Here is a 27,798-nt window from a genome sequence, read left to right on the forward strand (position 1 = left end):
CCAGCTGTAACCCAACTATTTCCGGATTAACATCACACGGTTGATGTTAATTCGGCCATTGAAACGAAAGAAGTATACAGAAAGTGATTCGAATACAGCATCGCGTCTGTTCAATCATAGGGTATCTAGCGACTTCATTGAAGATTAAAGAATACGCCATTGCACCAAGATTCTCAATGGCTCTTAGCATCGACTGCTACTGGTTGTCTTTCTAGTTTTCTGTGCAACTAGAAGGGTATCCGGATTCGTCGATAACCCCCTGTCCAAAACAAAAGTAGTAGGTGTTCTTGCTCTTATCAAAAGCGAAACCAACATCTCCCTTGCCAGCAACGCTTTCCTATTGAGGAAGAAAAAGTGTTGTTAGCATACAGTACAGCCCAAGGCTCAAAGTCCCGGGACTATGTTTGCAAAGCAGGAAAACGGGAACGTACCACAAAGAGAGGGATGCCGGAGAGTGTCGAACAGTGGCCAGACGCGACATTGGCGGCGCTATCGTCCTGCTTGAGCCCCTTAGGACCCACGATGGCGTTCTGACATTCGGTCTCCGAAATGGTGGCGGGGCCGTTGTCAGTCTTACAAGTCAGACTCTCGGGAAAGCCCAAAAAAGTCTGAGCAGAGGCGAAGGCGCCCAGATTCATGAGTAGAAAAGTCTTGACAAGCATGTTAACCGAGTTCGAAGATATACGGTGGAAACACGAGTGCGAGTGGTGTATGGGAATTACCGAAGGGAAGGCTAGATGCGGGGATATAGAATCTGCTAAAGAATGTGGGCTTTGCAAGAGAAAATAGCAGAATTTGAGTATAAAGTGCTGGGAGCTGTGAGCTGAGAATAGGCGATGATTAGTGCGGAGACGAGGTTATGTATATCCGTGAATCCTGCTTTGCCAGTTTCTTTCATCAGTGAGATCATGGTGTTGTACGAGCAATTAAATAGGTCTGCGACAGTCCCCTTGCAAACCATGGTGGGCCTATGCAAAGAATGTAAGTCCGTTTACAAATTATATATTACCAGCTTTACTATCCTTACTGACATGGGAGAGCTAGACAGTCGCTCGCTATCAGTTTGTGCGTAATATCTAGGCCAAATAATCCCCCATGTCAAATGTGTGGGTTTGATTGCTTAAATCTGGGCACTCCTTTTGTACACACCCCGATCTTGCACAGGGTCAAGACAGATCTCAGAACAGTACAAAGACTTAGTCCCATAAGAAGATTGCAATCAGTTTTGAGTGGTCATCTTATAACCTGTATATTCGTTGTGTTACAGTGCTAACTTTTGCAATAAGTCTGAATGGTTCGAGATTCGATATTTCGGCATTTAATTACCTGATTAGTAGAAGTGGGGGTGACTGCTGTTAGGTGATCTATCCGTTACCGCAATCTCACATTTAGAGTTCACAAGCGTGGTCACGACTCACGTTAATTTAAAGCCATTTCCGAATCAATATATCCAGAGACGAGACGAACTTGGTGAATATAGCCGCACGTACTTGCTACCACATTGGGCGGTTGTGCTACAGATTGTGTGAATTTGCAGGTTCCCGCACTCCTCTCTTTTTATTCCAGTAAGTAGGCAGCCACGAAGCTTGATCAGCTCCGCGTCGTCATATCAATCAAAATGGGCATGTTACTGCACTCAGGTTGTCTCGTCACCGACTAGGGGCCTTTGAGTACGTTGCTTATGGTCTCCAAGACGGAAAATTGGCAGCCGAGTTGCTTCAACTGTTGCGCAGATACCGGACCGGGTTTTCCATGCGGCCAGTCGCGCATTTCAAAACTGCATCAGCTTTGCGTGCAAGTGAAGCGATCCGATGCCTTATATACGTACCTGCGGCTGTTATACTGGTTGCAACCCTCGCGCGTGTTTGTAGCCACCCAACTGCAGTGTACATGTAACCATGCCAAGGCATTGAATCAGGATGGGCTGTGTACGGATAGGATAGCCTTACTCGTGACACAAAAATAGGCTGTAAAACATTAGAATTCTCTTTTTACATATTACGTATAGTGATGTTTCATATTCCGTGCATTTCCTTCTAATAAAGCATTATTGAGATACTATACACACGATGGGTCTGAAGCAATGTCGCAACAAGAGCCTTATGGAGAGTAAAAGTAGGCTTCTGTCCAGAGTGCCAAAAGCCCAGCTGCTATAAGGCCCCGATATGTGACTTTGTGAGGACGGATGCTCTCAAGAAGCCAAGATGAAGACTTGGCTATTGTGGGACGATCATCTAGGTCCTGGTCAGGCCTGACCATATTCTTTGGGGAGCGGGGATTGGATGAAGATCAGGCCCAGTACGGTTGCTATTGAGCTCTATATCATGCTGGTCGACACTGAGGGATGCTCCGCTTATTACAAGTCCCCGGAGAGAGGACTGTGTAGTATCTATCTGTAACTTTCTGCTTGAATTGCGGCGATTGCAGACGCAAGTGTCAAACATTGACCTTGTTGACAAAAAGGTTTATTAGCGAAACACTTTCTGAACCCTCTGCAACTTGAACCGCCCTAAGTTGACTACTCATAGGGTTGGTTGTTGTCACATCATCATTGGAACGACGGTTCGACGTCGTGACTCATGCCGCGTACCTCACCCTCAGGACAATATTGATTTTTTTCAGGTAAGTTTAACTACCGAACGAACTCTGCGATATATTTGAGCGGCCCTTAGTCTGAATAATACCAACAACATGACATAAGGTACGGCTTCCATGAAAGAGAAACGCTTAGCAAGAAATGTTGAGTCATCTAACACGCTTTTCCGTGGCTTCAAATGGGACTATTTTGCTTGTGGCTTGACGATTGTGAGCTTACCATCCTTGTCATAGAATATCGGCTCGAATCTAACATTTCTCAGGTAATCGGTCCCGTTACTTAACGAGGCGTCGTGGAAGAAGAGCCACCACTGGTCCTTGTACTCGAGAATGGAATGGTGTGTCGTCCATCCGACAACCGGCTCCAGGATGCGTCCAGCATACGTAAAAGGGCCAAGCGGGCTTTTGCTAGTGGCATAGACGAGGTAGTGGGTAGTTCCAGTTGAGTAGGAAAAGTAGTAGGTGTCGCCCTTCTTATGCATCCAGGGAGCCTCAAAGAAACGGCGGTCCTGGTCGTCAGCCAAGAGAGGCTTTTTGGTCTCCGGATCGAGGATCTGAAGCTCTTGAGGCTCGCCATCGAAGTGGTGCATGTCGTTACTATTGATCTTGGCGACACGCGGGCCGAGAGCGTAGACACCGGTGCCGTTTGGAGCCAGATTGCCTGCCCACGAAGCGTCGTATTTGTTGTCCTTCTGGTAGCACTGCAGTTGACCGCCCCATAGACCCCCAAAGTACATGTACCCTTGGCCGTCATTGTCGAAGAAGACCGCGGGGTCGATACTAAAGCTGCCGGGGATCGGCTCTGGGTCCGGCGTAAAGGGACCTTCTGGCTTTTCGGAAACGGCAACCCCGATCTGAAAGAGATTCTCTTTATTACGGGCAGGGAAATAAAGGTAGTACTTGTTGTTTTGGAATGCGGCATCAGGGGCCCAAAGCTGCTTAGAGACCCACGGGATGTCCGGGACGCTCAGGGCAACACCATGATCGGTGGCGGGGTCATAGGGGTTGAGTGACGAGGTACTGAAGATATGGTAATCAACCATGTCATATTTATCGCTGCCGTCATTGGAAACCGGTACAGTGCTATTGCGATCGTGAGAAGGGTAGACGTAGACTCTGTTGTTGAAAACATGGGCCGAGGGGTCCGCCGTAAAGATGGCATTGGTGAGTAGCACAGCCATAGCGAACGAAGAGGACACGGAACCCAAAAACACGTGTCGTGCGAAACGATGAGATACAGCAATGGAATGAACAGTTGTTCGTCAGCGAGAGTTTGGGGCAAGATGGTTTGAGCCAAAAGGAACTTGTGAATGCCAGCTAGAGCTACTTGTGAATCAGTTCAACCTCTTTCCAGCAGAATGCTGCGCCGGTGGAGAGATATTTATAATTTTCAACGTTGTTGGTGATGCTTGAATGACCGGATGCGAATTTATCCAGCGAATTTTACCGGTGAAGTTTATCTTTATTCATGCTTTCCGGCCCTCAGGCCATGTACACAATGTGTACAGGGCGACAGCGTGGCTTTGTTCTTGATCGACAAAATGATGTCCACACCAGAGCACTATCCCATTGAGTGCCGAGTGACCTCACATAACCTCAGACCAATAAGAGTACAGCAATCCACGCTGAGGGTCCAATAGCTGTCAGTAATTATTTACATAGACCCATTTTTGGGTTATGTGAGGTCACTTGGCACTCAATGGGATATACGCACGTTACCATGTGAGTTTGCCAGTGCGCTATGATAATCCGCGACCTATCAAATGTCGAGAGAGACTGGCTATGGTCCGACTAATGAAGGATATATCCAACCAACGGAAATTAGCACAAACCTTGGTTGTTTTGTAAATTGCAACTCCCTGCCTGCTACCCATCAGCCTCCGTGTGCGGATACTGAGATACAGCTCAACCTTCGTAATCTACCGGTATGCTTTTTCAATTGTCGTAATTTAGATCAAGGTTCAATGGCCACTGAATATCATCGGGTTTGATTGGTCAGATTCAGAAAACGAGTGAAAAACAAACTTCCCAACATTGCAAAAGCCGTCGCTTTCGGACCCACTGTCGGCCGTCCCACGGGACTATGGAAGCAACCGCAGCCTACCTCCATCACAAACGATACCTGTCGGTATACCACAGAAGGAAGGTGGGTATGATGAACTAATCCAGATGAGACAATATAGCCCTGACTAGTGATAACCGAATGTTCCACCAGAATCGCTGTTGGCTATAAAGAATAGCTTCCGGTAGCCTTCCACATCTGTATCCGCTGTGTGTAACAACAAGCTTTAACGTACAAGCAAATATATTCCTAAGCGAGAAAGCTTGTCAAAGTGTTTCAGCAGGCATAAAATGGGAGCGAGTTGCACGTGTATTTGCATATCCAGGGTACCCGGGCTTGCCGCCGATGTTTAACCCGAACCACCCGACTACTACCCCGGCCCCGATACCACTTCTACCATCGTATTGTTCACCTCCGCTTAACGGAGCAGCTAAGGTTCAATGTTTCCGACCCCGATTTATTGAGATGTTACTTAGCATCTCAGAGCTGAACGGTTTCTGACCTACAGGTTGCGGTCTCCGTCATCATAGAAACCACTCATATTTCGTTCCTTCGACGCGATGGGTTCCAAACTTTGGCCATAGTACACTCTCAACTGATTCAATTCCTTTTAATAACACGGGAAACAATACGGGCAGAGATGGTGGCTACTCTCGATTATGGCTAGCGGGACAATGTAAAACACAAAAGGGTAGGAAAACTCACGGCCAAGGTAGCAGGCTCGAAATTTCTTGTTTCGTTCCCCTGCTTCTGCCTTGAAGATTTGGGAGGGATATGGTTGCTTGGCAGGTGGCATAGCGGGATGGGACTTCAAGGTCGGGCCAGAGGGATCAAAGAGTTGGATGCTTGTGAGTTGGGGACGATCAGATGACAGATGGATGGGCCGTGAGAGTGTAGCCAAACAGCTACGGCAAGGCCAACCCATAATACCGGGTCTAAGCTACAAGCTATACGCCACACCCCAAATGTTATCTATATACATCTCCAAGCTAATTGAAGCCAGCGGTGTTCCGTCAGTTTCCCATATTCATCCTCGAATCAAGCCATTCGCCCCTTTTGCGCGGTTTCGAGACTTGGCGAGCGATCCGGTTGCACCCAAGTGGGTTGTGACAGCTTCCCGTTGGTGAGTGCAATATCCTGGCCTACGTCTTAATCGACTTGGAACAATCCGTGCTTGGGGGCGCCCCCCAAGTCTCATAAATGTGGCGGCAGAGTTGAAGAACAGCAGTGCTGAATTGGTAACCTCCTCCTTGTCTTGCGCTATTTAGTACATAGGGCCATGCGAACCCTCGGCCCAGCCCAACTCACACATACACGTCCGTCGCCGTCGAGCATCCCTCTCCTTTTCTCCAGAGAACAGGGGGCCCGGACCTTTCCGCCAACTGGCAGACAACACAGCATGCGTGCCCGGGTACGAAAAACATGTCTATCACACACCAGTTATCAAACCCCGAAGGCTCCTTTCCGCCCCAGCGCCACCCTCTTCATCGAGTAACCAGATATAAAGTCCCGAGATGTTTCCGGGCCACGTGTTTGAATTTGTAGTACGAGTCGGCAAGCACCGAAAGAGTCGACATTGCAGCAGTGAAGTAGCGGATCGCGTTGTTATTACATTCCATCAAAGTCACCACCGAGGTCATCCTCGTCCAAATCTCCCTCCTGTATCTCCTTAGCCATCTCCCGCTCGCGCTCACGGGCCTCCTGGGCGTTCTTCAGTTCAAGACGGTGCTGGTTCATCGGGAAACGCATAGCCTGCACAAGATAATGTTAGAGAAGTTTTTGGAATGAAGTTATTTATGTGCGTGCAACTCACCTTGACACTCTCATCATGCAGGGCCAAGCACGCGCGGATTCTGTCGTGAAAAGCTTCGCCAGGTTCCCGCGTAGCATAGACATCGCCGACCTCCTTGCTCTTCATGTAACCATGCTCGCGGTCGAGGGTAGCCTCGATGACTCCGTCACGGATGGCCTTGGCGACGATGTACTCTGCCGACTCTTCACTACCAAGATCGAGACGAATACAGATATCACGGAGGGAGATGCGAGAGTATGATAGAGACATCATGCGGATGCCAGTCTTGATGACGTTCTGGCGCAGACGCAGGATAAGACTGTAGGTCCCGTCCCGCCGGAAGGTATCGGCGTGATCCGCGATGATGGTCTCGAAGTTTTGGACTTTGCCGACCCGGACGGCCTGAACAAGGAGGAAGTAGGGGTGCAGCGAGAGCTCGAGGGTAGGTTGGCGGAAGGTGGTTCGCTCAGGGATATCACCCATCAGAAGCTCAACGACCAACAGAAGCTTAGTAGCCGTCTGAGAGAAGCCCACTGCGCAGGCGCTGGAGGGCGCCTTTCTTGTCGCAGCCGTAAGGTGCTCGTGTGCCTCGGTGTATCTAAGCTGAATGGCGCGGATGCGTCCGAGGTAGTACAGGAAGCGGGCGACCTGATTATTGGCAGCGTTCTCGGGGAACTGGGTGTGGGAGATAAGCAAGTCGGCTTGCGCAATGTGAGACGTCAGCAGGTAGCTGCGAAGCAGGAGCACAATGACCGAAGCCTGCGTGTCGATGTCCTTGCGGAGGACGGCAGTGCGCAGAGCGGCCAGCAGAGTGGGACGGATGGCGACAACCGGGGACTGAGGAGAGGGAGGCTGAGGGGCGAGGTTCTCGCAAAACATTGAGTAGTAGAAGTACACCTTGGCAGAGAGGGAGTCTAATGTGCGGCGGTTGAGCGTGTGGATGCGGTCGATGAGCTGCTTGGAAAAGTCGGCTCCGCGCTGGTGCTGCTTCGAGTCGTAGAGGTGGACCTGAATCAAAATGCCAAGGAAGATGTCAATCTCGGGAATGATCTCTTTGACCTCTTTCTTCGGGGCGCTCTTCGCCTTGGCGGACTCGCTGTCGACCTCCATCTCGGGTCCACTGGACTTGCCGAGGGGCACATTCTCGTGGCCGACAGCGATCAGAAGCTGCTTGGCGACATTACCAGAGGTGACGGTCGCGGGGAAGGTCTCAACGATGGCCTGGGCAATGATATCGGGGGTCAGGCGCTTGCGGATGGTGGAAATCGAGCGCAAAGCCCGGAGGGAGAATCTGGCGTCGAAGAGGGCAACTGCGCGGTCCAACAGAGCGAAATTGCTCTTGATGTCTGCAGCAAAAGCCACCGTTAGTATCGAGGCTGTCACGGAAGCAAGAAACTTATGTTGGACGCGATCACTCATCACGTACCAGCCACAGCCTGCACCACAGGGTCGACCTCGACCTCTGCGTCATCCGCCTTCTCCTCATCGCCCATCGATATGTCGCCGTCGGCGTCTGCCGGAGCAGCGGGCGCCTTCTTGGAGGGAGGAACGACAACTGTCATCTCCTCGTCACCATCCTTCGCTGCCTTCTTGCCCCTGCTCTTGGCGTCCTTCGACTCGGTGTCCTTGTTGTTGCGGACGCCGTTCTCGAGGGGGTCCTTCCCGCTGCGTGAGGGTGTTTTGCCCGGCATATCTGCTCAACCGGCTAGCGGTGGATATGTGTGAGAAGAGGGTGAGGGTGCTGCTGGGGATGGCAGCGACCGGATTCGATCGTGGAGTTGCGCCTGGAGAGTAGGGTGCGCGTTGAGTGTTTGGTTGAGATGCAGAATCACCGTCACGTTGCTTAGTCGGGGCCAGAAGGTGAGGGAAATGTCAGGTGACACGAGCGTCGAAGGAATCAAGCTGGAGGGTGGCTCGGTGTCGAAGCTCTACCGGGGGCGGATATCGTTGATGGGAATGGGTAGTTTGCTGTTTTGGCCGTTTGCCTCGTGATGCAGGAAGGTTCGATGGAGGGAGAGCTCAAAGATTGAATACCTGAGGCCCAGGTTGATGCTCTCAGGTCCTTGGGGCAATTGCTCAGTCTGGGCAAGTACCTCACGCCCACTCCCACCACGCTAACCAGCAGCAGGTCACGGTATCATGATGTGGGTCAGATACGAGTCAGATACCGCCGGATGTGCATGTGAGGCTATGACGGTGGAGGTACCTAGAACGTACCTTCTCCGAGCAAGTGAGATTGCCGGGTGTACTGGGGGCATGGAGCAAGCCCCCAAATGCTGAGGAGGGACGTGTCCCAGGCGGGAGTGACGTTGTCGATGCTGCCTGCCTGACCTGGCTCGCCGGCTGCGGTGGCCTTTTTTGTGCTGCATTAATCCGTAATTGTGCAGGAATTATGTAATTGCTCGCAATGGTGACCGCCACCCATCAAGTATTGAGCTTATCCAGGTCAGGTTCTCGACTTTCTCTTGGTATTAAAAGCAACTGGTAGTTAATAATATAACTTTTCGATCAGTTTCCGTCCTATAATTCCAGGTTTCCTCCATGCTCGATTTTACATGAATGCTTTCTTCTCATTTGCGTAGGACTTGCTGTCTTCGTCGTCACAAGACTTTTTACAATCCGAACCCGGAACCAGCACCAATTGCATGTTTGCCTGGAACACTCAGCTGAAAGCGGATTGCCGTCCTTGTCTCCCTTGCTTTGACAGTTTGATAGCTTAGCTGGGCGGCTAATCATCAAAGCTTCGTTCGACAATATACGTAGCTACGCCTTCGATGACTCAGCATGGATATAATTCAGTTGGCTGATGATGGAAGACTTTGCTTATCATGAGATGCAACAACAGAAGGCCTCATTGAGTACGTGATATCGATTTGGGTATAACATAGACAACCCAAGAGCCAAGCTTGAGAGCAGCCACGTAGGGTTTGGGCTGCTCTGTTAACCTGCCCATAACGACCCTACCAAACGCCGCAATTTTGCTTTCCAGCCCGTTCCATGTGATGCCATTAATTCCAATCCGTCTACCATCATAGGGCAAATCTCGTCTTGCTGCCTAGGTGTAAAAGCCTAATCCTTGTGTTGAATAAAGTTAATCTCGACCTGGTCCGCAGCCGAAAGGTCCATCTCATCCCCGCCACCCACAGTCGAGTATGGCAACAAAGCGGGACCGGTGGCTTGATTTGGGGTACTGGCCTGATTCTGTGCCTTCCTGGAGGGCGATGCGGCTCTCTTGCGCGATCGAGGCTTGGCTTGTACTCTACTGTTCGACTTGGCAGGGGAAGTGTCGACGTCTGCATCCTCGTCCTCTCCCTGATTGAAACGGACGTTCTTTGCAGAGGCCGCCTTCGTCTGTGTTCGCTTCTTCTTCGTAGCCAGCTGCGGTTTCTCGGTGGGCTCGTACTACTCGCCCTTGCCAGAGGTGACCTTGGCAGCCTGGATAGCGCTCATCTTGGTGATCCAAGCGGTCGAAGGCTGAATCTTGCGGACGGTGCGCAGCTCATCGGACGAGTAGCCGGGAACGCGGATATTGTAGGTGCGTTCGAGGACAAGTTGGATGTCGCGGATCTCGAGAACTTTGGATCCTCGCTCCTTTGCATTGCGGCAGGCCGTCTCAAGGACGTTGTCAACGAAGCTGTCGGCCATGGCCAAAACGCTCTGCGAATCTGTCAGTATTCTCGTAACTGGTGGGAAAATCACTCGAAAACTCACCTCTTCGACCTCAGGGGTCAGCATGTTGACCTCCTGGCCCTCGGCATTGCCACCACAGACCTGCCGCACAAGTTCGTCCAGCTTCTTCTTGCTCAGAACATGGTCGCCCTCAGCCTCATGGACATAAGCGGGGATCTTGGCCATCGCGGGCTGTCCCATGACGCCTCCGGCAATGCCGCCACCACCTGTGTAGGTAGGACGGCCAGCGCCGGCGCCACCAGACATGGCGACTGGTTGAGGGACTGCAGTGGCTTTCTCCGGGAGCTGCTTGGGGATTGGGAGCTTGGATTGCAGCGTCTGGGTCGGCTGGGTAGGATGCGCCTGTTGGTGCGGAACGGCACCGGATCCCATGACGACTTGGGCATGAGCGCCAGCCGAGCCGGGTGTGCCGGTGGCCTGCTGCTGCTGCTGCTGCTGCTGGACGGGCATGGTCGAGGTCTGCGAGTTCATACGCTGATTGGCGCGCGAGACGGCGGCGGAATGGCTGAGGGCTTGGCCGGGACCGGGAGGAACGGCTGATTGGGGAGTCGCAACACGCTGGGTAGGAGTGCCAGCTGAAGGAAGCCCACCACCTGCAGAGACAGAAGCTATGACAGTATTAACAGGGGGAGGGTGATGCTGGCCTTGCGGCATGGTTTGCTGCGGTGCGGAAGCCATGCCAGATTGTGCCTGGGCAGGCTGAGTAGTGGTCGGGGCTTGGGCCGAGGGAGTGGAATTTTGGCCTTGAGCTGCTGCCTGTGCTTGGGCCTGTTGCTGCTGGTGTTGCTGTTGTGCCTGCGCTTGTGCCTGTGCCTGTGCCTGCTGCTGCTGCTGCTGCTGCTGAAGTTGTTGTTGTTGGGCCTGTTGTTGATGTTGTTGCTGCTGCTGTTGAGACAACTGCTGCTGTTGCTGAGGGGGGGTGCCGCGACCAGCAGCTGCGGCGGCCATCTGCTGGTTCTTTGCCGCCTCAATCGCAGCGTTGACTGCGGTCGTGGGATTCTGCGCGTTCTGTAGAGCGGGAGTGCCTTGCGTGGTCGGGGCTGGGCTTGCTTGACCCCCAGCAGGCTGCGTCGACGGAGGCTGCGATGTTGTGAGAGCCGGGCTGTTCTGCTGCTGCTGCTGGTTTTGTAGTTGTTGCGGCTGCGTCTGGGGTGCCTGGTGTTGTTGCTGCTGGGAAGGAGGTCGTGGGGTCGCAGCGGCCGCACTTGCCGCAGCCGACGCCGCCGTTTGCCCCGCTGCCGCAGCAGCTGCAACGGCCGCTCTTGCCTTATTAATGCCCTCCTGGCTCTTGCGGAAGTTGGTCACAAAGCTGTGCGCCTCATTGTACATCTTCTGGGCATGGTCCCTTCTTATCTGAAGTTGTTTCTGTTCATCTGCACCGAGCACACCCTTTTCCTGTTGGTTCTTGATGTGCGCATCGATCCTCTTCATCTGGGTCCCCTGCTGGTCCATCTGCATTAGGGCGCGTAGGTACTTTGCCTTGAAGTCATTTGACCATCGGAGCGCGCTCTCTTGTCCCTTATCGAGGATCCCTTGAGGCGGGTTGAACGTCATCTGTCGGATGTGCGCAAGGATATGGTCCGGAAATTGCGTCGTCTGGGGCGCCTGTTGGGGCGCGGCGGAAGTTGGCGCCGGCGCTGGGGCAGGCGCTGAAGTCGGCGCTTGAGTAGGCTCTGCAGTCGTTGAAGGGTTGCTCTCGGTCTTTGGTTCCGACTTGACGGCAATACCTCCGGCATTGCCTTGATTGGCGGCCGCAGTCTGCGGCTGCTGCTGGGTTTGTTGTGCTGGAGCGGGTGCCTGCGCAGGCTGGCTCTGTTGCTGCTGGGCAGCTGGTTGGCCTTGCTGCTGCTGCTGCTGCTGCTGCTGCTGCTGCTGAGCCTGCTGTTGGGCCTGCTGCTGTTGCTGGACCTGCATCCTCCTCTGCTGAAGCTTATTGATCAGCATCTTGGTGAAGTCCTGAATCTTTTTCTTGGCGTCCTGGTGCTGTGCAGATTCCTCGGGGTGTGTCTCGTAGTGATTCCATAACTGGCGGAGGCCCCTCTCGTACTTGGCTTTCTCTTCGTCATTTAGGATCGGAAGGTTTCGCATCATCTCCGGTCGGTACATGGGCGGCTGTCGCGCGCCAGGCACGACTTGGCCGGCCATGGGGTTCGTCTGGGCAGACTGGCCCTGATTGTTCATCGCAACGGTTCGATCGCGAGCTAGTCACGAGGGTTGGAAGGGGGTCGCGGTAGTTCGAGGCCTCGCCTTTTCGACAGGGTGAGGATTGCAACGGATGCACAAAGCGTTGATTCTTCAAGAAAAAGTCTTCACGAATGTTGGAACTCAAGAATGATCGGCAGGGCTGGCTTCCGGTTTGATGGATGGGAAAAAGAAGGCCGAAGAGTGCGACGAAGATGTCAGAGGTGTAGTTGCGACAAGGCACGCGTAGCTGGAAAGTTCCGTGTGGGGTGTGGCGGTCATCAGTGATTGGACAAGAACGCGCTCGCTCTTCCGCTCAGGCGTGTCTTCGCCATCAAGGCGGGAGACCCAGTTCATAATTCAACGTTGTTTTGCGCTCACCCAAGTCAGGCCAACCCTGTTGGGCAGCTTGTGTGAAGAACCTCTCAAGATGATGGTCAGCCAAGAACGAGATGAAGTTTCTGCATCTTCAACGCTCAGAGACCACCCAGTTTCAGGCATTGGCTGGGTAAAAGCCAGACTTCATCTCGGATGGCTTCTAACGATTCAGACAGAAGCCCATCGCAGCTATGAGCCACCGTCCATCTGCCTGACGATGATTGAAAGTGTCCTTTCCACAAAACAAATAAACACATAATCAGACCAACGCCAACCAGCATGTTTGTTCCTCAAGGGGGTACTTTCATAGTGCCCAGCGACCAGCTGACCCATGCTCACCGATGAGCCTTCATGGAGCCACATGCCCCGGGGTTTCTTGACGTGAGCAACTTGAGAAGTGACATGCCGTCATTTTTTCTCCAACGGCGGCAATCATCTTGATCCCAATATTGCATCTAACATCCATCACACGTAGTTTGACAGGCAGAATCTTGAGCAACCGGCAAGAAATGTCGTAGCTAGAGTCACGTCGTCCGCTGTGGTCCTGGTGCTTCTCCGAGGGAAACCTCAAACCCAGTTGAGTGAATCGTGTTGGCTGTGAAACTGGCAGAGCCTCAACCCAAGGCGGAGAGCAGAGTCCAGGTTTCTCCGCAAGAAGCAGGCTTCTCGAACAAATATGGACACTCGAAACCACCCACCACCGATGGGCCACACGTGGAGTTAGATGCTGCTGGCCTTCCTGCGGGAGAGGCCCGCCGGACCTGCAGATGAACGGGCCCCCCCTGGGCCCTTGGGCTTCCTGCTCTGGCGTACTCCCCAACGCACACTTGCGCAAGTTGACGATGCAATGCATATAGTCGACTAGGTACAAGAGGGGGGATACGCCCTAACCCGGAAGGAAGACGATGCACTTTTTTTCATATCAATTTTGTAATCAAGCATGCCGTCAGCTGGCGAAAACTTAAAACTTCGGTGTTTAGAGTATGGAAAAGCCGCGGAACGTTGTATGAATGTGAGGCTTATTGATATTGGATCTCGTCGAGGGATGGCCCAAAGTAGTTTCTATCAGACCAATAACAGTTTGTGCTCACGCAGTCGATGATTTCTCGTCAAGGAAGATGGCGATTCCAAGAGAGAGCAAATATGATCGGGCCGGGTCGAGTCTGATTGAATCCGACCATTTCCTCTTGAAGGATCTTCCTTTCGGGCCTTGAGCAAGGGATGAGAAGAAGGACTAAGAAGAGGGAGGGGCTGGGCTGTCAGCTTTGGGCTGCAGGGAATGACGCCCAGCCCACACCTCAGATCCTTGTCTTGTTGCGAAAGGCCCTGCTGCTGACCAGCAGCAGGCTGTGAGCTCGCCCAAGGGGATTCCGGGGTCATGGGCATGGCACGGCATAACAGTGGTGATGTTGATAACATCCCAGCGAAGAGGTCTGTCCCTCTGTTGGCCTTGGAGACATGATGGCGCGCTTGCATACCAGGGACGGACCGGATGGGAAGAACAAAAAACAACAAAGCACAGAGGCGGCAACTCCGTGTCGGGTCCCGACGTCGTGTGACTCCAGTTCGCTTCCGCCTCGCCTTCTAGAAATGAAGCCGTCTCTTCGCCAAGCGAGGGAGAGAGAGAGAGAGAGAGAGAGAAAGAAAGAGAGAGAGAGAAGGAGGAAGGCTGATCCGAGGTACGGATAGTTGTCGAGAAAACCCGCTTGCCCTAGGAAAGTACATCGTACTTGCCGAATCAGTCCACTGCTGAGCGTGCCTTCCGTGTATGCATCCTGACCGCCTTCTCTCCTACGGTGCGTTCCTTCTCCACAAATCCGACCCGGCCACGAGCATGACAATGCTGCGTTGCAGTCCTGCCCCTCCATGCAGTCTTGCCCCTCCATCTCAATTTTTTTTTCTCCCCCACGCATTCACTCACTTCTACTCCGTATGGTAGGTAGTACACTTACTTACCTACCTCTACAGCCACGGCGGCCAGTCAATCGACCGACCAGTCTCGCCCTTTTACACTAGCTTGCTGTAACCTGCACCTCCTGGTGGCTCCAGTGATCCCAGCTCATCCTTCCATTCCTGCAACGTCCTGCAACGAGTCCATAGTTAGGAGACCTGCATGCCGTCGTCCGTCGTCAAAGCCGCCTCGACATCCTCGTTCATTGGGCACGATTGCTGATACCCAGTCCGCCCTCGCCTACATAGTACATAGCACTCCTCTTGCAGTCTATTTCCCGGTTTTGGCAACCCATCCACGCCTATCACGTCTGGTCCCGTATTGACGGGCACCACTGGATGGACCGCCGGATGGATAACTGTGGCTGAACTCTCTGACACATTCCACACCATATCACCTACCCTCTCTAACGAGAAGCAGACAGTCTAGTCAAGTTTCTCTCGTCCAGTCTCTGGGAGCCACGATGAGCTATCGACACGGGATACAAACATGGCCGTTGATTGCGTGACAATGAGGCTTGACCCGTGGACACTGAACCACCACATGTTTTGGCCTTTCACGACACGAACACATGCCCACCCTACACCAGATGTTTGCCATATGAGGATCTTCTATCTTTCCGCGAGCAATTACCACCGTGCTTGACATTAAGAGCCGCCATCAATAGCCATGAAAGCCTGATAAGGTCGACTATGCCAGACAAGCCAAGACAAGGCTTGAGCTTCTAAATTGAGGAGGAACAAGAAGAGATGTAAAAAAAAAAAGGCTTAAACTAAGAAAATAACCAACAAGCATAGGCAGGCCGAGTGAGAATCGCGGCGATCTGGCGTTCAGTATTCAGCCACACACACACACACACACACCTCCATTACCCCTCCTTCGCATCACGCTTCTCACCCCACCCCCTTCTGTGGGATCTCTCTTCCTCTCGCACTGGACTCCGTCACACAACACCTTTCGTTACCGCCCCAATTCAGCCCAGTACAGCCGAGCAAACCTATTCGAACTTCAACCCCGTCATCCCATCCCACCTGCCGCTGCAGTACCCGCAAATGTGCGAGTGCTCACTGCGCACACATGTAAATCTTTTTACTCTCTCGCTCTCTTTACAGTACTACCGAGCTGCGGGAGATACGGGTAGACCGGGGTATCTGCTGGAGCATTGCTGCCCAAAGTCCAACTTGCGCCCCGCGAGAATGCGAAAAAGAGGAGACCGCCGCCGACCCCAGCCGCCGTGCCACACAAGGCTTTTTGCCTCTGATAGGAAGACATCCATGAAAAAAGAGTTACAGCATCCAGCGGCAGGCTGGGACTGTAGGTACTCCGTCCTACTGACTGGCGCCAGCAACACCGACACCAGCAGAAGCACTAGCGTCCACGCACAAATTCCGGAAGTACCGCTGCAAAATGGTATTATCTGAAAAGAGAGAGAGAGAGAGAGAGAGAGGCTCGTCTAACCCCCGAACGGGGTCTCTTGCTGCATGGCATGGCACGACATGGGTGAGCATGGGCATGGGCATGGGCACAGCTGCAACGTACATGTGCAATGCCTTCTTTTTATTCTTAATTCTCTCTCATCCCACACATCCGTTGACAATCCTCTTCCTCTTTCCCCCTTTTTCTTCTCGTCTTTGACACAGGTCTACTTCCAAATTGACCGTCACTTGTCTGGCCATCATTGTACGCTCTCCAGTTATCCTCCCTGGCCTCCTTCGCTCCTCGGCATAAAGGGGCGATCCGCGGGGATTTACTGGGTATATCAGCCATATATACCTATAAGACCGGACTGTCTGGTTGCGCCTTCGAATTTCTCGGCTTATTACGGAGTCACCCAGCAGCCTTTGCGATAGTCGAATCGAGTCAAGCCGTCAGACGCCTTCACTCACCTGCGATAGTCTGCATATCCACATTTCAGGATCCTGGAATCACATCACAGACTGGCATTCTCTTTCGACTGTCCGTTCCTTTGGCTGTTCATTCCACTTGAAATCGCCAACACACATCACAACAGAGATCTCTCGCTCTGGTTTCTCTCTCCTGCTACTGCGGCATTCATCCCACCTTAGCTCACCCCGGCAAATTCCTGAGCCTCTCTTTTGATTCAAGTCCCCCACGCCTGCTTTGGACTTTTTCTCCGACCCCCGCTTCTTCCAATTAGGTAGCTCGTCGAGGCCAGCAAGCACTACGAGAAGTCGCCTGGTTGGAATTGCTTTTTTGCTCGTGTGCGTATTGGTTGCGCCGCCGTTCCTCTCCTCGGCCGTTCCGCATTGCAACCCTCGACTACTATACTCCCCTCATTAAGGCCGTCCCTTGTCGCCCAGGAGAAATCCCGTCCTATCGTCACCGCCCGCCCGATTTTCGTGGTCCCCACAGCCGGGATCCCGCCCATCACACCCCCGAAACATTCTTCTCCACTGTCTCTCCCTCTCCCTCTCTCTCTCTTCCACTCCCTCTCGTTGGCTTCGGTGACTACCGGCCAATTGGGAGCTCGGTTGAAGTTCGAGAAGGACATTCGGGGCTTTCCATCGTTTGTCCGCCACTTATAGTACTTGGCTTCCATTCCTCGAAGGGTCCTCCTCCTCCCCCGTTGCGTCGCTGCACTCGCGCATTCGGGCTGGTCCTGTTCCACCGTGCGCACTGCTCCGTCTTCCGCATTTCTCATCAGATCTATCATGACAACCTACATCCGCAGCCGAATATCCTCTTCTCCTTGCCGGAGATTCTTGCTCTGGGTGCTGACACCTTGACTAACTGTCATCGTTCTACTACCTTCCACACAACCCAATCGAATCATTAGCTTTGTCCACTGGCTGACGCTCGAGGAAGCTGATCTAATCCTTCCCCCATTTCCCCGCCCAATTCACTTTCCCCCGCAAGACCGGAACAGAATATCTAGTCCTGCACCAAAAACAAGATTACTAAGATCAACGCCAACGGACAAGGACTGTCGACCTACGATCCACTGCATCGGGCACTGAGCCTCATCGGCAAGAGACTCATTACTAGTCTTCCCACTTGGTCAATCGCAGCCCCCATTGTCAATGCCTCGTCGTAAAGCACGACCAACCACACCCAGCATGATGCTGGATCCTCTGAGGGGACCAGACTCACCGCCTCAGACCCCTACTTCTACCACACCAATGATCAACCACAAGTTCACCACACGACCACCATGGCACAACCACAGTCGTTCGACCTTGTTGGAAGACTCTGGCATTCAGCCTACTGGCAACGGCCATGAATTCAGCTTCACGCCATCTAACCGTTATGCTCAGCTGTCGCCCCGCACCTCATCCGAAGACTCCGTATCAAATGAGGACGACGAGGACACCGAGTCTAAATCGGAAGAAGATAAGGCAGTGCAAGTGGTGACCAAAAATGACGAAGATGAGGAGGAAGAAGACAGCGACGACGAAGAGGAAGACTCAGATGATGACGAGGAGTCGGAGGACGAGGATGACGATGTTCCCATGAATTTCCCCTCTTTACCTTCGGCACCGATGCTAGCGCCGATGCCTGCTCCAATGTTTGTCCCGGGTACTGCGAGGATGGCTGTTGACGGTAGTTCTGAGGAGGAATTGGACGACCAGGAGGACGATGACGAGGAAATCGAAGAAGATGATGATTCTGACTCTGCGTCCGAATCGGAATCGGAGCCTATAGTCACCCCGCCGGCCCAGGAAACTCACCAGGAAAGACATCCTGCCACTGGCACGACCGCCGCTTCCAAGGCCAATTTCACCCTCGAAGAACTTTCCGACTTTGATCCCATGGACCAGGACCGCACAGGCACCATCGCACCCTCAGGCTTCTCCTCTCCAGCCTCGGTCCGCTCTCGTTCGCGAGCTCCGGCACCCAAAGAGTTGCCTCCCGGCCTGACGCGCAAGATGCGAGACCTGAACTGTGGCCTCTCTAGCTCCGAGGACTCAGATGAGGACTTGGATGAAGATGAGGCAGCTCACCGCGAATTTGTTCGCATGCAGAGAGAGCTGAGAATGCGCAAGCGGAGGTCTCACGGCTCAAGCATCGGCAAGCGCACCATCTCGGAGCGCAGTGACTCTGACCACGACGACTGGACCCCTCTCGATCCTGACGCTGTCGGCTCTAGCGCCCGTAGACTTCGACGACGAGTCGGAGACCGGCGTAGCTTCATTCATTTGCAATTCCAAGACCCGCCTCCCGCCCGCATTGACGAGCTCGAAGAGCCTGAGAGCGAAGTTGAGGGGACATTCATCTTCTGCGACAGCGGCACGCTGGCACAGGAGCTCCCTTACTACTCCATCGAGATCATGGAGTACTCGACCCCCAGCCCATAAGCCGGGATAGATTGCCCTCAGCGGCACTCACTATACGTTTTAGAACAATGCATGAATGGCAACCATAACGATATACCGCGTTCGGCCTGCAGTGATCTGCATCCCCTATGAAGGGGCAGGTATATATCGACGCACAGTGACGATTCACGACGAACATACGGAACATGTATGACTGCATAGATTTACGATGATGGCTTGATGACCGGCATTTCAACTTTTTCTAAATTTTCTATTCTTGCGCGTTCACGATGTGGCACCATCTTGTCTCGATTGATACCTCACCTAGATTTTCATGGAATCAAGGGGCGATGCCTTGGGAGATTGGCACGGCGTGGATAGCATTACGTTTGATGCAGAGATTGGTGGTTTCTTTGATGATAGACTTGGGTTTTGCGCAGAAGAGCCTCATCGCCCGAATCAAACTCCCACCTGTTGAATCATTTGCCCGGGATCCCATGTGTTCATAACGTGACAGCGAGTGGTCAACCCATGGCTACCGTTCCCCTTAGCTTGCCTATGGCCCGCCCCACGCCACATGGCCGTAGCGCGGAAGCATTGACGGGCGGCTCTACCTTGGGCGGGGGAGGCAAAAACTAGACGAGCTCACGGTCCCCTTCAGTAAGGCGGTGTGTTTGATAGCACGATGCTGGGGGCGATGGGCGATGACGTGCAGCGTACCGCCGGTATTGGAGGAGAGGTGGCAGGTACGTGTGCTGGTGGGATCACACCGGGGGGCCAGGGCCGTGAAGGTCGAGATCTCGGTGTCTATGCCTTCTCTTATTGGATAACATCTTTATTTCGGGTATCCTTACTGGACATAGTCTCGACACACAAGCTTGGAGAGAACAAGGCGGGGGATGGCGGCACACAGCATGCACGGGGGTCGCACGTGCTCGGGTGAAGACGGCATGTCTGCCCTCTGTCGACGGCTCCGGATAGGGTCTCGACCGCCTACTGGACTGGGTTGAATCCATTTCTTATCAGCCATGCAATGTCCGCGTAATGGTGGGGAGAAAAGGCGCGAGACGGGGAACCCGCCGCCCGCGGGTTCTAGGGCCGGCCGGAGGTCGAGAGGGATGTTGGAAACGGCGGTCAGTGGGTGGCTGAGTTGGGGGGGGGGGGGGGGGGGGGTGGGGGCGTTCTGGTGTGGTGCTGTTTTTTATTTAGGGCCAGCTGAGCGGTTAGCCTAGTGCCGCCGGCAAGCGAATGGATGTTCGGATGCCACAGACTGACGGCTTTGCGCGGAGGGCATGCCACTGCGCCACAGTGGCACGGGGAGCAGCGGGATATGGGTCTTCATGGCGAAGCTCGGGTTACTAGGAGAACTCGGACGTGGAGGTCAACGGTTCATAGGAAGGGAGATCAGCATGCCCCGTTCAATGCTTTTTCGAACCCAAGATGGGTTACGAGTAGTCGAGTACATACTGTTCTAGTCGAGTACATACTGTTCCAGTCGAATAGGCTTACTTACCACTGGTGACAAGCCTGGGCCACGGAACATACGATTCGGTCTTGTTATCCAGCGTCCACGTCCCGCTGAGAGACATACGATGAGTGCGCCGCACTATCCGGACACTTTCTGCGCCTCTGTCTCGTTTCCATGTGGAAACAGACTGGGGCTTGGATGGGATGTCGTCGTGGGAGCTATAGGGGTTCGGTGCAGCACCTTGCAAAGAAAGGATGACAGCGGCCGAAGCTCGCCAAGAGGCCGGAGGTGGTAGACCCGGCAGCCAGGGTTGTACCTGATCAAGGTAATTACTGCTTTCCTTGGGTGAACTTTGATTGCTACTCTGGGTGAATAGTTGGAAGGTATGTTCCTCGTTGAGGAGACGACCCAAGGATTTTGCGGATCTGTGCCGGAATATTAGAGCGGTAGATCAGTGCAATTTCTGTCTAGATTCGAAAATAATCTCCATAACTTGCAGCCAGGAGACCTGAGCCAAGGAAGAGGGCCCCAGATCCTCTTGTCTCTTCAGGGGCAAGTAAAAGGAGGCCAGGCAGTCAGTACCACCAAGGTAAATATCTCGGAGGCTCATCTCATATGAGGCAGCGAAGAACCTAGTAAGCTTCCAATCAATGATAGCAGAGAGCTAGTAGTTGAAACTCCCGTCGGGAGACTGGCACGGCCTGGCAATAACGTTGCGAGGGAGGGTGTTGTTGTAGCAAAGCACCGGATCATGCCCTCGCTGCCTAAAAGTTGGTCTCTTCAACTTTCTCAAAGCTAGGGCTTCGATAGTGCAGCCAAACAACAATGTTGCCAGTACTTTTGATGGGGCGTCGTGACGTAGAAAGACCTCTCCAGCTCCAAAATCCTAGCGATAGCAGTGAGAAGAGCTGGCCCATTGTTGAAGAATCCCGTGCTCGGTCCGCCCATGAATACTTGCTGGAAGGCTCGGCGTTACGGGCCATCAAGTACATGACGGGGTATGACGTGGAATCAATCGTCAGAAATTCGACCAGAGCGCAGTTTCCTCAAGGCTCCGACCAAAGGAAGCATTATGGCTATTTTGTTTAGACAACGTTTCTCGTATGAAGTACATTTCCCCAGGAAGACACCACGTAAAGCCCACAGTCCCGAAACACAATCTTGTAAAGGTGGCCTTGATTCTCATTCCGTTGCTTTGAGAATTGGGACGCGTTGGGCTTGAACTACATTGAATGTGCCTAAAACAGCCACGCAAACCCCTTGCGATAAACCTTGGCCAATACACCCTTCTTCCCAGGAGCAGCCTCCTTTTCTCGCCTCTCGGCCTCGAATGCCTCCCTCTCTTCAGCCACAGTCTCACGCGGCACACCTGTTACCAAATCAGCCGTGGCTGAGCGAACACGGCGGGTCCTCTTCAAGAACTTGAATCCAAATATGCACGTTAGGTACACGGGGATACCAATGTACTGCACAATGAAGTTCTTATAATCAAAAGAACCGACAAAGACCTCGACGCCCTTGGTAAGCGTCAAAATGATGAGGAATCCGACAGCAATATAGGAACCCCAAATTCCCAAAGGAGCACGGTAGGGAATATATGCCGAATCGATACCTTGGGCTTCGCGAGCGCGGCAAAAGAAAATGTGGGACACCAGAATAGAGATCCAGGTCAGCAAGCCTGAAGAACGTGTTAGTTTGTTTTTTCTATGTTTATCTCCGCCACAAAAGCCGACTTACCAAAAACAGTGACGACGTTGGTCAAATAGCCAAACACTGCTGCGGCGCCGGAACTGACAGACATGTACGCCAAGCAGCAAAACGCTCCACACAAACCTAGCGCCATGAATGGCACGCCGGCTTTGGTGGTACGCGTAAAGATACGGGGGGCTTTGCCATCAGCAGCAATGCCGTACAGCGTACGGGAAGAGATGTAGATATCGGAGTTGGCGGCCGAGAACACAAAGACGACGAGGCAGCCATTGATGACGTGGTCGAGGCCCTTGATCTTGGCGATAGTGATGGCGACCACGAATGGCGAGGCAGCGGCGCTGGTCTTGGCTGATGCGGCGAAGACGAGTTCGGCACTGTTGTAAGGGACCACCATTCCCAGCAGGAAGACGGAGATGACATAGAAGAAGACGATGCGCATGAATGTCAAGCGGACAGCCTGTGGCATGCTGAGCCGTGGGTGGCTGGCCTCGCCTACTGTCACACCGACAAGCTCGGTTCCTGTGAAAGCGTAGACGGCGGCGACCATGGCGCTCCACACACCGAGAAGACGGCCTTGGGCGCCCTCGACCTTGTACGTAGCAAATGCACCCGGATCGGACCAGTATCGGAATCCGGGACGGTCGCCAGTGGGGCCTCCGCCAAGGGCCAAGATGAACAGTAGCAGGATAACCCCGACCATGATGACAACCTTCAAAGAAGAAAGCCAGAATTCGAACTCGCCAAAAGCCTTGACGCTGATGCTATTTATCAAGAGAATGAGAACCAGGGCAATTGTGATAAAGACAGCCGGGTTGACGCGTTCGCCAACCCAGAACTTCATGATGAGAGCGAAGGCAGAGAGCTGATTGGGCGTTGCCAAGAGGTACTTGAAGAAGTAGGTATAGCCAGTTGCGAAACCAAGTGCCGGGTCGACAAAACGTGTTGCATAACCACCGAAGCCATGGGATAGAGGCATGTATGAGATAATCTCGCCTAGGGCGGCCATGACGAGGAAGACGAGACAGCCGATGATGGAATAGTCGATGAGGATTCCAGCCGGGCCTGTCTTGACGAGGGCAGAGCCACTGCCAACAAATTAGTTGAGGTCCACGATCTCAAGATAGAAATTTCCCCTTACGTTCCAATCAACAATCCTGTTCCCAGAGCGCCGCCAAGCGCAATCATCGTAACATGACGGGTTTCGAGACGCTTGTGAAGCTCATGGCCAGGCTCTACGTTGAGGTCCTCGACTTGGCCAGACTTGGCACTCTGTTCTAGGGACAGGTTCTCCAAGCCCGACGGGCCCTTTTTCTCTTGGTCCATGATTGTCGTTTCCGAAAGAATGGATAGAGAGCAGAAGATGAGATGTCACGGTTCGCGAGCCTACAAAAAGGACCGCAAATTATTTGAGTTCGAGGTAATGACTAAGTGGGTGTAATGTGAACTCTCTGGCTCTGCAGAGTTCAATTGATGACACCGACGCCGACGCCGACGCCGAAAGCCCTATAGTTTCTAATTCACGCCAAGGCCAGGCCCTCAGTCAGGCGACTCAAGCCCGAGCATCCTCAACTCGGTTGTTATCTTTACCAGCTCGTGGGTCCGGGGTAAGTGGCCCGGGGGTGGATACCAAAACGGAGGAAAACGCGGGGCGGGAAGTGTTCAGATCCGCTGGGCCGCCTGTTTTCATATCTGACAACTGACGGAGAGCACTCCAGCGGCCATGCCCCTATCAGCAGTTGTATCTTTTTTCTTGGAGGGCGTAAGGCGTACTCATAATTCATAGAAGATACTGCAGTCCGGCTTCTTCTAAACGTGAGTTGTGTGTGTGCAAGTAAAGGCTTACTTAGACTAGAATTTAAGGTTTCTCCTAGCAACCTCTAATTATAAAGTATACCCTCCTAAATTAGTCGTTTTTATTAGCAAATTAAAGCAGATTATACTTATTAGATAGTAAGGATTATAATAGTTAATTAATTATATTATTATATATATAGATAACTATAGTTAAACACTATAGAAATAAGGAAATCCCCTTATTTCTTAGTTAGGAAATCCTAGGCTAATCTTAGCTATATTATTAGTAAAATTACTATTAAAGTAATGTAATTCTACTACCTATTTCCTAGTAACTTACGATAAGATAACTAAATATTTAATAGTAAATTTGTATATACTTTTACTATTAGTTATTACTAAGGTAGTAATATAGTTAACTATATATATTAATAAGTAATAATAAATAATAAGAGGTAAGAACTAGTTTTAAATTATATATAAAGAGGAAAACTATTATAAGATTATATAGTAGATTTACTATATAATATACCTATAGATCTAGTATATTAATAGTAAAATTACTATAAAATCCCTTTATAGATCTAGAGGATTTTATAGTAAATTAGCTTTAGTTATTCTAGCTATTACTAGCGTTAGTCTATACTACTAATATTTAGGTAATAATTAATATTATAATACTAGTAATCTTTTAAAGTATTATAAATTACCTTTATTTTCTAGGTATTTATAAAGAGCTTAAAAACATAATAAAAATAAAAAGCTAAAAAGAATTTAATACTTTTTATATATATAACCTACTATATAAATAAGACCTACCTATTTACTTATATCTTTAATTAACTATTATTTACTAAGTACTTTAGTACTTTACTTAGTAATAACTTTATAAATCTATTTACTAGTGTTAGTTTTACTAGGTTAGTAATATAGTTAACTATACGTATTAATAGGTAGTAATAAATAATAAAGGTAAATACTAGTTCTAAATTATTTATAAAGAAGGTGACTATTATAAGATTATATAGTAAATTTACTATATAATATCCTTATAGATCTAGTAAATCTATAGTAAATTAGCTATAGTTATTCTAGCTATTTTAGTATTAATCTATACTACTAATATCTAGATAGTAGTTAATATTATAACACTAGTAACCTTTTAAAGTGCTATAAATTATTTTACTATCTAGTTATTTATAAAAAGGAATTAATAAGGAGGTGTTACGTTTTAATATAAAGGCGTTACTTTTATAAAGGTATTACTTTTTATCTTCTTAATTAGCTTAAGAAATTAGTAAATCCTTATAAAAGTAGTAAAAATGATTTTACTAATACTTTTACTATTTTAATATACTATTATCTAATTAGCCTATATAACTATAAGAAATAGACTTTAGAAGAAGTCTTCTTTATAGCTATAATAAATAGGCTCTCTAAGAGGTAATCTTTATAGCTATAAAGATTACCCTTCTTATAGATTCTTTTTTTTATAGTTATAAAGATTACTTTCCTTATAAAGCTTTTTTCTTATAGCTATAAAGATTACTTTTCTTATAAAGTCTTTTTTATAGCTATAAATAGTATCTTTTCTTATTTAAGTTTTATAAAGGTATATTACTTATTATCTTTTTTTATATATCTTTAATAAGGCTATATAATTAAAAAGCCTTACTACTTAGTTACTTATTTATAATATAGTAATAAGGATTTATTATTACTACTAACTATTTCTTACTAACTTTATATTCTTTAAATACTAAGCTAAAGTAGCTATTTACTTATATAACTTTTTATAGTATTTCTTTTACTTAAAACATTAGACTAGCTTCTTTTTTATTACTAAAAAAAAGGTTAAAATTTAGCTTTAACTTAGTTAACTTACTTCTTATATAAATCTAAATAAGGTTAACTTATTTTTATTTCTTAGTAAATAGCTATACTTCTTATTACTTATACCTTAACTATTAGAACAGGGTAGGATTTTAGGTTTTCTTTAAGTTACTTTTATATATATTTTTCTAGCTAGTAGAGCCTATATTATCCTAATTAGGACGTTAAATACTAATTAAGACTAAGAAGATAAATAAATTATAGAATTTAATACTAATAAGTTACCCCTTACCTTTAAAACATAACTTAATTATTATAGTAACTAAATTAACTTTATTAGTGCTTTTATTCTTTACTACCTTAATTAGGTCTTACTAGCCTAAATTAGTAGTATATCCCTTATAAAGGTGTAAGTATATACTATAATCTATTATATATAGGCCTTATACTACTTAGTAATAATAGTATTACTAACTAAGATTAACTACTAATTAGTAATAGACTCTTTTTTAATAACCTTAGCCTTAATTAGGCTAAGGGCTATTATTTTAAAGTGTTATTTTTACTTAGATAAGGGTTAGTAAGTTACCTTTATGTTTATAGGTGCTTAAGGTGCACTAGTAATAAGGCCTTAAGTAGTATAGTTTAGTTTAGTTATATATATACTAGCTATTTTACTATCTTATATATTAACTTCTTACTTAGTTTTAATAGTGCCTTATAGTAAAATTAAACTACTAATCTTCTTATTACTAATATAGTAGTAATTCTTAATAATAAAATAATAACTAAATAATAAAATTAACCTAAGATAAGTAAGAACTAATAAAACTAAAATAAATAAAATAAGACTAACCTAATTAGATATATAGATATATATTTAACCTTAAAGAATATAACTAAATAAGAGAAAAAAAAGTAAAGCTTAATACTATTTACTAGTAATATAGGAGATAAGACTAGACTTCTATACGCTAGCCCCTTCTTATTTATAAAGAACTACTACTTACTATATAAATAGTAATAAGAGATATTACTATTAAAGTAAGGTAAGGCGATTAGCCTAGAGTAAGGTAGTATACGTACTTAATTAGAAGATCCTAATCCTAATTAAGTATAAAGATATAAGTTAGCGTTAATAGATTTAGAGATAGACATATAGAATTTATTCTTTATACTTATACCTACCTTCTAATTAAACTAAAGCCTCTTTATAATTTACTTTAATTATAATAATATAAGATAATTAGAAGTAAATACCTACCTAATTAGGGCATAATTATACTTAATCCTATAGTTTAACACTTATAATTAACGTTAATTCTAGACAGATTAAGATAATTTATACACTAATTAGTAAGGAATCTTATGTTACTTTTAGTAGTTATAGTGTTCTATATAGTTACTACACTATAAGAGTCCCTTATACCCTATACGCTTTTAATAGTCTCCCTTTTTAGAAAATTAACTATAGGTTTAAACTAATTAGAGGGATATCTAGTTAAGTACACTAAGTAAGTTATTATAAAAAGTAATAATAATAAGATAATAAGATTATAAGAAGTAACTAATTAAAAAAATAAGGAAAACCTTAAAAAAATAATAAGATAATAAAGTAATAAATTAGTAACTTAGATAATAAAAATTACCTAATTATAAGACTAAGATAATAAGTTAGAACCTTAAAGGTTACTAATTTATAATAATAACTAAGATAGATTATAAAAATACTAAAGATTAGATAAAGCTCTTAAAGGTCTTTATAAGTAAGGTAGTCTATTATAATTAGTTACTTATAGTTAATTAATATAAGATAGTACCTTAAGAATTACCTAATCTAAAGGTATAAAGCTATTAGCTTTAGGACTCCTTATAAGTATACTAATTTAAATAACTATTATAACTTTATAAAAAAATTATAATAGATTAAAAGACCCTCTCTATTAAAAGTTAGTTAATAAGTTTAGCTAAGGCTAAAGATAATTATATAAATTCTACTAATTAAAGGTATAGCTATAGTTTAAATAATAAAATAAGTTACTTTAGTACTCTTAAGAAGAATCTTAAAAA

At 48.6% G+C, this 27,798-nt stretch overlaps 6 protein-coding genes across 6 annotated transcripts; 1 reads left to right on the forward strand and 5 right to left on the reverse strand.

Annotated features, from left to right (window-relative positions):
• Positions 1–211: 211 nt before the first annotated feature.
• GLRG_02033 (uncharacterized protein) lies at positions 212–662 on the reverse strand (the record flags this gene model as incomplete). The annotated part of the gene is made up of 2 exons (XM_008093367.1): positions 212–337; positions 432–662. The coding sequence occupies 2 exons, from the start codon at positions 660–662 to the stop codon at positions 212–214; spliced, it is 357 nt and encodes a 118-aa protein (XP_008091558.1).
• A 2,118-nt stretch (positions 663–2,780) lies between these two features.
• GLRG_02034 (glycosyl hydrolase family 43) lies at positions 2,781–3,776 on the reverse strand (the record flags this gene model as incomplete). The annotated part of the gene is made up of 1 exon (XM_008093368.1): positions 2,781–3,776. One exon carries the CDS (start codon positions 3,774–3,776, stop codon positions 2,781–2,783), a length of 996 nt encoding a protein of 331 aa, XP_008091559.1.
• Positions 3,777–6,265: 2,489 nt separating this feature from the next.
• On the reverse strand, positions 6,266–8,140 carry GLRG_02035 (uncharacterized protein; the record flags this gene model as incomplete). Its single annotated transcript, XM_008093369.1, has 3 exons — positions 6,266–6,409; positions 6,471–7,795; positions 7,876–8,140. 3 exons carry the CDS (start codon positions 8,138–8,140, stop codon positions 6,266–6,268), a joined length of 1,734 nt encoding a protein of 577 aa, XP_008091560.1.
• Positions 8,141–9,851: 1,711 nt separating this feature from the next.
• Positions 9,852–12,320, reverse strand: GLRG_02036 (transcription initiation factor TFIID subunit A; the record flags this gene model as incomplete). Its single annotated transcript, XM_008093370.1, has 2 exons — positions 9,852–10,106; positions 10,161–12,320. The coding sequence occupies 2 exons, from the start codon at positions 12,318–12,320 to the stop codon at positions 9,852–9,854; spliced, it is 2,415 nt and encodes an 804-aa protein (XP_008091561.1).
• A 5,406-nt stretch (positions 12,321–17,726) lies between these two features.
• Positions 17,727–18,965, forward strand: GLRG_02037 (uncharacterized protein; the record flags this gene model as incomplete). The annotated part of the gene is made up of 1 exon (XM_008093371.1): positions 17,727–18,965. One exon carries the CDS (start codon positions 17,727–17,729, stop codon positions 18,963–18,965), a length of 1,239 nt encoding a protein of 412 aa, XP_008091562.1.
• A 2,664-nt stretch (positions 18,966–21,629) lies between these two features.
• On the reverse strand, positions 21,630–23,424 carry GLRG_02038 (amino acid permease; the record flags this gene model as incomplete). Its single annotated transcript, XM_008093372.1, has 3 exons — positions 21,630–22,069; positions 22,129–23,186; positions 23,240–23,424. 3 exons carry the CDS (start codon positions 23,422–23,424, stop codon positions 21,630–21,632), a joined length of 1,683 nt encoding a protein of 560 aa, XP_008091563.1.
• Positions 23,425–27,798: the final 4,374 nt, after the last annotated feature.

This window comes from Colletotrichum graminicola, assembly GCF_000149035.1.
Source record: "Colletotrichum graminicola M1.001 genomic scaffold supercont1.7, whole genome shotgun sequence".
Lineage (NCBI taxonomy): Eukaryota > Fungi > Ascomycota > Sordariomycetes > Glomerellales > Glomerellaceae > Colletotrichum > Colletotrichum graminicola.